Source organism: Oncorhynchus nerka, linkage group LG6, assembly GCF_034236695.1.
Source record: "Oncorhynchus nerka isolate Pitt River linkage group LG6, Oner_Uvic_2.0, whole genome shotgun sequence".
NCBI lineage: Eukaryota > Metazoa > Chordata > Actinopteri > Salmoniformes > Salmonidae > Oncorhynchus > Oncorhynchus nerka.
The window spans coordinates 68,590,491-68,600,069 of NC_088401.1; the positions used below are offsets into that span (position 1 = coordinate 68,590,491).

The window sequence follows — 9,579 nt, forward strand, 5'->3', positions numbered from 1 at the left end:
GTGCTCAATTGGATTCAGGTCTGGGGAACGGGCAGGCCAGTCCATAGCATCAATGCCTTCCTCTTGCAGGAACTGCTGACACACTCCAGCCACATGAGGTCTAGCATTGTCTTGCATTAGGAGGAACCCAGGGCCAACCGCACCAGCATATGGTCTCATAAGGGGTCTGAGGATCTCATCTCGGTACCTAATGGCAGTCAGGCTACCTCTGGCGAGCACATGGCCCCCCAAAGAAATGCCACCCCACACCATGACTGACCCACCGCCAAGCCGGTCATGCTGGAGGATGTTGCAGGCAGCAGAACGTTCTCCACGGCGTCTCCAGACTCACGTCTGTCACGTCTGTCACATGTGCTTAGTGTGAACCTGCTTTCATCTGTGAAGAGCACAGGGCGCCAGTGGCGAATTTGCCAATCTTGGTGTTCTCTGGCAAATGCCAAACGTCCTGCACGGTGTTGGGCTGTAAGCTCAACCCCCACCTGTGGACGTCGGGCCCTCATACCACCCTCATGGAGTCTGTTTCTGACCGTTTGAGCAGACACATGCACATTTGTGGCCTGCTGGAGGTCATTTTGCAGGGCTCTGGCAGTGCTCCTCCTGCTCCTCCTTGCACAAAGGCAGAGGTAGCGGTCCTGCTGCTGGGTTGTTGCCCTCCTACGGCCTCCTCCATGTCTCCTGATGTACTGGCCTGTCTCCTGGTAGCGCCTCCATGCTCTGGACACTACGCTGACAGACACAGCAAACCCATGTCAGAGACGCAAACTCGGTCTCAACCTTTAAGTCTTTACTGAAGACTCATCTCTTCAGTGGGTCATAAGATTGAGTGTAGTCTGGCCCAGGAGTGGGAAGGTGAACGGAAAAGCTCTGGAGCAACGAACCGCCTTTGCTGTCTCTGCCTGGCCGGTTCCCCTCTTTCCACTGGGATTCTCTGCCTCTAACCCTATTACAGGGGCTGAGTCACTGGCTTACTGGGGCTCTTTCATTACGTCCCTGGAAGGGGTGCGTCACCTGAGTGGGTTGATTCACTGATGTGGTCATCCTGTCTGGGTTGGCGCCCCCCCTTGGGTTGTGCCATGGCGGAGATCTTTGTGGGCTATACTCAGCCTTGTCTCAGGATGGTAAGTTGGTGGTTGAAGATATCCCTCTAGTGGTGTGGGGGCTGTGCTTTGGCAAAGTGGGTGGGGTTATATCCTTCCTGTTTGGCCCTGTCCGGGGGTGTCCTCGGATGGGGCCACAGTGTCTCCTGACCCCTCCTGTCTCAGCCTCCAGTATTTACGCTGCAGTAGTTTATGTGTCGGGGGGCTAGGGTCAGTTTGTTATCTGGAGTACTTCTCCTGTCCTATTCGGTGTCCTGTGTGAATCTAAGTGTGTGTTCTCTAATTCTCTCCTTCTCTCTTTCTTTCTCTCTCTCGGAGGACCTGAGCCCTAGGACCATGCCCCAGGACTACCTGACATGATGACTCCTTGCTGTCCCCAGACCACCTGACCGTGCTGCTGCTCCAGTTTCAACTGTTCTGCCTTATTATTATTCGACCATGCTGGTCATTTATTAACATTTGAACATCTTGGCCATGTTCTGTTATAATCTCCACCCGGCACAGCCAGAAGAGGACTGGCCAGCCCACATAGCCTGGTTCCTCTCTAGGTTTCTTCCTAGGTTTTGGCCTTTCTAGGGAGTTTTTCCTAGCCACCGTCCCTCTACACCTGCATTGCTTGCTGTTTGGGGTTTTAGGCTGGGTTTCTGTACAGCACTTTGAGATATCAGCTGATGTACGAAGGGCTATATAAATACATTTGATTTGATTTGATTTTGTCACAGCTCGCATTGATGTGTCATCCTGGATGAGCTGCACTACCTGAGCCACTTGTGTGGGTTGTAGACTCCGTCTCATGCTACCACTAGAGTGAAAGCACCGCCAGCATTCAAAAGTGACCAAAACATCAGCCAGGAAGCATAGGAACTGAGAAGTGGTCTGTGGTCACCACCTGCAGAACCACTCCTTTATTGGGGGTGTCTTGCTAATTGCCTATAATTTCCACCTGTTGTCTATTCCATTTGCACAACAGCATGTGAAATGTATTGTCAATCAGTGTTGCTTCCTAAGTGGACAGTTTGATTTCACAGAAGTGTGATTGACTTGGAGTTACATTGTGTTGTTTAAGTGTTCCCTTTATTTTTTTGAGCAGTGTATATACATACATACACACACACATAGTGCCTTCAGAAAGTATTCACACACCGCTTGACTTTTCCAAATGTTGCTGTGTTACAAATTTTGTGTCTCTGATCTACACACAATAATGTTAAAGAGGAATTGTGTTTTTAGAAGTGTTTACAAATTAATTAGAAATTAAATGTCTTGAGTCAGTAAGTATTCAACCTTTTTGTTATGGCCTAAATAACTTCAGGAGTAAAAACGTGCTAACAAGTCACATAATGAGTTGCATGGACCTAACTTTTGTGCAATAATAGTGTTTAACATGATTTTTAAATGACTATCCCATCTCTGTAACCCACACATACAGATAATTGTAACGTCCCTAAATCGAGCAGTGAATTTCAAGCACACAACCACAAAGACCAGGGAGGTCTTCGTATGGTTCGCAAAGATGGAAACCTGACATTGAATATCCCTTTGAGCACGGTGCAGTTATTCATTTTACATTTTGGAAGGTGTATCAATACACCAGGTCACAACAAAGATACATGCGTCCTTCCTAACTCATTTGCTGGAGAGAAAGGATTTATACATGAGGACAATGGTGACTTTAAAACTGTTACAGAGTTTAATGGCTGTGATAAGAGAAAAATGATGATGCATCAACAACATTGTAGTAACTACACAATACTAACATAAATGACAGAGTGAAAAGAAGGAAGCCAGTACAGAATAAAAAATATTATAAAACATTTAATACAAGTAATACTGCGAAAAATGTGTCAAAGCAATGAACTCTTTGTCTTAAATATAAAACGCTATGCTTGGGGCAAATCCAACAGAACACATCACTGAGTACCATTCTTCATATTTTCAAGAATGGTGGTGGCTGCATCATGATATGGGTATGCTTGTCATCAGTAAGGACTAGGGAGTCTAAGAAACAGAACAGAGCTAAGCACAGGCAAAATCCTGGAGGAAAACCTGGTTCAGAGACAAATTCACCTTTCAGCAGAATAACCTAAAACAAAAGGCAAATAAATATACATTGGAGTTGCATACCAAGACTACATTGAATGTTCCCGAGTGGCCTAGTTACAGTTTTGACTTAAATCAACTTGAAAATATATGGCAAGACTTGAAAATGCCTGTCTAGCAATGATCAACAACCAACTTGACAGAGCTTGACACATTTTTTATAGAATAATGGGCAATTATTGTACAATCCAGGTGTGCAAAGCTCTTAGAGACATATCCAGAAAGACTCACAGTTGTAATCGCTGCTGAAAGTGATTTTAACATGTATCGACTCAGGGGGTTGAAAACTTCTCTAATGAAGTGTTTCGTTTTCCATGAATAAAAATTATAATACATCCAAAATCTTCCAAGTTGACAAAAAAATGACAATTAAATCTATTTGATTGCCACTTTGTAACATAACAAAATGGGGGCAAACTACCTGCCCTCCAGGACACCTACACCACCCGATGTCACAGGAAGGCCATAAAGATCATCAAGGACAACAACCACCCGAGCCACTGCCTGTTCACCCCACTATTATCCAGAAGGCGAGGTCAGTACAGGTGCATCAAAGCAGGGACCGAGAAACTGAAAAACAGCTTCTATCTCAAGGCCATCAGACTGTTAAACAGCCACCACTAACATTGAATGGCTGCTGCCAACACACTGACTCAACTCCAGCCACTTTAATAATGGAAATGGATGGAAATTGATGTAAAAATATATCACTAGCCACATTAAACAATGCTACTTAATATCATGTTTACATACCCTACATTACTCATCTCATATGTATATGTATATACTGTACTCTATATCACCTACTGCATCTTTATGTAATACATGTATCACTAGCCACTTTAAACTATGCCACTTTGTTTACATACCCTACATTACTCATCTCATATGTATATACTGTACTCGATACCATCTACTGCATCTTCCCTATGCCGTTCTGTACCATCACTCATTCTTATATCTTTATGTACATATTCTTTATCCCTTTACACTTGTGTGTATAAGGTAGTAGTTTTGGAATTGTCGGAACTAGAAGCGCAAGCATTTCGCTACGCTCGCATTAACATCTGCTAACCATGTGTATGTGACAAATAAAATTGGATTTGATTTGAAATGTGGATAAAGTTAAGGGGTGTGAATACTTTATGAAGGCACTGTATATACTGTACATTGAGTGTACAGAACAATAGGAACATCTTCCTAATATTGACTTGCACCCCCTTTTGCCCTCATAACAGCCTCAATTCGTCGGGGCATGGACTCGAGAAGGTGTCGAAAGCGTTCCACAGGGATTCTGGCCCATGTTGACTCCAATGCTTCCGACAGTTATATCAAGTTGGCTGGTTGTCCTTTGGGTGGTGGACCATTTTTAATACACACGGGAAACTGTTGCGAGTGAAAATCACAGCAGCGTTTCAGTTCTTGACACACTCAAACAGGTGCGCCTGGCACCTACTACCATACCCTGTTCAAAGGCACTTAAATATTTTATATTTATATTATTTTATATTCTAAATATTCTAAATGGCACACATACACAATCCATGTCTCAATTGTCTCAAGGCTTAAAAATCCTTCTTTAACCTCTCTCTTCCCCTTCATCTACACTGATTGAAGTGGATTTAACAAGTGACATCAATAAGGGATCATAGCTTTCACCTGGTCAGTCTGTCATCGAAAGAGCAGGTATTCTTAATGTCTTGTACACTCAGTGTAAATTCAGCTGTAGAATATTCTTCTATATTTAACCATATATTGTCATAATGCTCTCCGTGGAAATGTAAAGATGGTAATATGTGTAGGTCTAGTTCTTACAGATGGTCACTGATTCCATCCCAGACCGAGTGTTTCCTTTAGTACAGTATGTGCTCTTTTATTGCATTCCTGGAAATTGACATCATTATGAATCCCCAGTGTTAGCGATGTGCAATGGGAGCAGTTTGATCAAACAGGCTGTTCTATCAATATGTTGTTGTTGGACATGGTTATGTGAGTTAAACCCCAGTCTTATCAACCACACTGCTGCCTCGTCAGTAGGCCACATAAATGCATAATGTCATCTACAGAAATTGTGATCTATGTACACTGTGCCTGTGCTGTGAATTGTTGCCTGTGCTCGTTAGGTTGGACAAGTGGCTCAACAACAATGCAATTACCTCAGAAATGTGCCAATGTAAATACAAAACACCTAAAATACAGCAAGTTTGTGTGAGAACAAAAGACAATGATTGAATACTTAAGCTGGAAAATTGCACCATTATGCTTCTGTTGAGGTAAAGCTACAGTTGTGGATGCATACCGGCAAGATCCATCTGTTATCAATGACAACTGCAAACACCTCATTTCTTCATCAGTTCTAGCTACCTTACCTTGAATTCAAAATCAAATTCAAAGGCTGGTATACACTAACCCAAAGGAACTAACTATCGCTTGTGCATAATTACATGATGTGGTTAGTTTCAAGGATCTTCAGACCATTGACCTTGCGTTTTCAGAGAAGAAAATGGCAGACCATCCAATTGGCTTAAACAGACCTCTTCTCCACTTTATGTCTATTGAATAGACATTGAATCATATCATGTTATGATTCTCAATGCATAACTGTATTCCTTTCCTTTCAGAATTCCCCACCTCCAACCCCTTCATTTCTCTAATGAAGACAGTCCTGGAGTTGCTGAAGAGAATATCAATACTGAGGCAGGATTTCGTGTAAATGTCTGTTCTCCTGTTAGCCAGCTGTTGATAAGTTGGGAATGCCAGTTCCCAATTGAGATAGGAATGATCAACTCTGGTGTCATGGCCGTGTCAATAACCATAATGGTATTACCCCCGCCTTGCAACAAGGTCAGGATTAACATGTCAGTGTTGTCTTGACTAATAGACATTGATAGTTTACAACTTGTGGCTCTCCTTTCTCACTTGCACGCATCAGAGGCAAAAAATCGATAGCGACTTCATCCAATCACACTGAGAGAGTCTGCCATTCAACAATGATGACGAAGCCACCCAGGTACCTCTGTGAAATTGGTTGAAATTATTAATATGGGGGAATGTGTCACCTTTTCTATACTGTTACTCTGAAATCAGTCAAACGTTCAGTAGAACAGTTCAGTGTAGAGCAGTCAAACGATCAGTAGAAGAGTTCAGTGTAGAGCAGTCAAACGTTCAGTAGAACAGTTCAGTGTAGAGCAGTCAAACGTTCAGTAGAACAGTTCAGTGTAGAGCAGTCAAACGTTCAGTAGAACAGTTCAGTGTAGAGCAGTCAAACGATCAGTAGAACAGTTCAGTGTAGAGCAGTCAAACGATCAGTAGAACAGTTCAGTGTAGAGCAGTCAAACGTTCAGTAGAACAGTTCAGTGTAGAGCAGTCAAACGTTCAGTAGAACAGTTCAGTGTAGAGCAGTCAAACGTTCAGTAGAACAGTTCAGTGTAGAGCAGTCAAACGATCAGTAGAACAGTTCAGTGTAGAGCAGTCAAACGTTCAGTAGAACAGTTCAGTGTAGAGCAGTCAAACGTTCAGTAGAACAGTTCAGTGTAGAGCAGTCAAACGATCAGTAGAACAGTTCAGTGTAGAGCAGTCAAACGTTCAGTAGAACAGTTCAGTGTAGAGCAGTCAAACGTTCAGTAGAACAGTTCAGTGTAGAGCAGTCAAACGATCAGTAGAACAGTTCAGTGTAGAGCAGTCAAACGTTCAGTAGAACAGTTCAGTGTAGAGCAGTCAAACGTTCAGTAGAACAGTTCAGTGTAGAGCAGTCAAACGTTCAGTAGAACAGTTCAGTGTAGAGCAGTCAAACGATCAGTAGAACAGTTCAGTGTAGAGCAGTCAAACGTTCAGTAGAACAGTTCAGTGTAGAGCAGTCAAACGATCAGTAGAACAGTTCAGTGTAGAGCAGTCAAACGATCAGTAGAACAGTTCAATGCCGTGGCAGTAAATGTGGGTACCAGTAAATTGTGAAGGTTTCACCAGCACCACTCATAAAGTGAAGGAAAAATGTGATGTATCTTGTTGAATTGAGTAAATATATGCCCAAGTAGTATTAGATAGAAAGATATTCATAGGATTCATAGAGTCCTATGAATGCTACAGCTAGATTGGACAAGACTCGTATCCCCGTGGACCAATTCGTACATTAACCATTCTCCATTCGGGCTAAAAAGGCTTCGATTGCCTCCTTAACTCGATTGAATGGTGCGAATGCAGAAAAAAAAACAGGAAGAATATGCATACTTTCTTTATGAAACACCATTTTCAACCATAATGATAGAGTGGTTAATGCCTAAGAATGATAGCACAGGATGTTGCGTATTGCGTTCAGCCAATCAGGTCGCAGTGGTCTGTTGTTTACCCCTGGCTGAAAGCGGGCACAAAATCTGGAAGTAGCATTAGCCACTCTTGCATGGTGGTGGAAAATGGTGTTTCATTAAAAAAAAAGTGTGCGAATTTTCCCCGTTTTTTCCCCCAGCCATTAAATCAAGTTGTGGTATTAAAAACATTCAGTTAATGTGTTCTGTCATGTACATGAGGTAGAATTGCATGACATGCGTTTTTAAAAAGGCAGATTTTTATTATGGCTTTATTATAAAGTGGCTTTCTCTTCAACAGTAAATATACTACCCATCGAATTGCATTTTGATGCATGGATTTGTTTACAGGGGTGGTGGTCAGGCAATTTCTTAATCTGGCCCTGTTTGAATGCTAAAATGAAACAACTCATTATCATCATCTGCAGGTCTTTGGGCTAGGTTGTAGCCTAATGTTGTCAGAGAGTAGTTGATGTACACACACGCACGTACACACACAATTTCAATGAGTTCCTACAATAGCCTACATGTTGACAATATCCCGTCATAATGGTGTATGCGGATTATTGGGCCATATAAATTATTTATATAGGTATCAGGACACCATAGAACACTTATGAAGTGCTAGTCAGTCACTAAATTTCGACCTCATATTGAGATTCAATGTGGCATACATTGCAAGGAAGTCATCACAGATTCTCCAAATGGCGTAAACATAATATCCGACAACTAAAATGTAAGCTAAATTATTGCATTGCAACAACTAAATCACTCCTCATAATTTCTACCATAAAATCAACTTCCACCGAAATATATAATTGTGCTAGTGGGATCATTTTTTTATTGAAATATACATAGGTCAGTGATAGAAAATAAAAGCATACTTGATTTTTCCTAAATATACTTTAGTAGCCTATTTGCTCAACAGAAAGAGTTATCCAAATATGCGGGTTTGCTGCATATTGCGAACAGGTTGCAAAACTGAAAATCTCCTTGGTTTCTGTATTCCATTAAATCTTTATCAGAGGAACGTGTCTATCAATACTCATGAATTGCAATATCTCGTAGGGCAGTACAGGTAGAAAGTACGCATGTTTACTTACCGAAGAAGACGAGATGAAATAGGTAAACTCCCCAAAGATCCATTTTGATTTCCGATGTAAAATTCTGTTTAAATGATTCCAGGTAACGCACCACTACACCTACACCTTTGAAATTACACTCAAATACATCCTCCTGTACAAGTGGACTGAATTGTTACAAAGGGATTGATAACCAAAATAACTCCTTGTTCACTAAATGTTTCAGAATTCCATAAGTTTCCCGAAAAGTGGATGGATTAATCAAATGTCATGGACATAAATAAATTAGAATACGGGCGTAATCGTTATGTAAACGATCATGTAAAACGTGTTATAGACCCTGAAAAGTTATCTAGGCTTCATCTAGGATCAGGTATGTGAGAGTTTGTGGTTGCCCGCCGCTGTTCTTTCTCCGCCGAAAGCAAGTCCTCTTCGAACGTATTTTCTGTTGGTAAGTGGGAAAGAGAGTGGCTCGGATGGACTAACTGCTGAGAGCGACGTAGGTGAGCATGAGGGAATGGGAGAGGGTGGGGGAGCAAAAGGGGTTACGTAGAGTGGTAGGGACAGTGACACATGACATGCAATGCTCGTGTAAAAAAATCACGCAGCATAATATCGCCTCTACAATGCTACAGGCATGTAGGTCAAGTTATATTGTACTATTTGTTTCCCAATTTTTCTCAGTCCCGATTGGAAAAGAAGATATACCTACCAATTAAGTGAAACTGACTAACAATGATGGATGAACAACACCATAATAGATAGTCTGACTGAATTCAACAAGATGCATACAAATGTCCCTGTACTTTAGGAGTGGTGTTGAATTTAAATATTTTTTTAAATGTTTTATTATCCCAACTTTGCGTGGCAACTGGCAAGGCCAGCATTGTTTATTCAGATTGAAGACAATTGTAAATAGGTCTACACACAATAAAGCATTAAATTACACTGTGACAGAATGATAAGAAAACATGCAAGAGGGAAAATAAATGTGTAATT

General features: G+C 41.7%; 1 protein-coding gene across 1 annotated transcript in view; it reads right to left on the reverse strand.

Moving 5' to 3' along the window:
* The window catches only part of LOC115130881 (GDNF family receptor alpha-4-like), a 108,410-nt gene extending 99,364 nt beyond the window's left edge, over window positions 1-9,046 (reverse strand). The window contains exon 1 of the mRNA XM_029662437.2: window positions 8,602-9,046. Coding sequence (XP_029518297.1) covers window positions 8,602-8,644 — 43 coding nt within the window. The 5' untranslated portion in view covers window positions 8,645-9,046. The remainder of the gene's footprint in view (window positions 1-8,601) is intronic.
* Window positions 9,047-9,579: the final 533 nt, after the last annotated feature.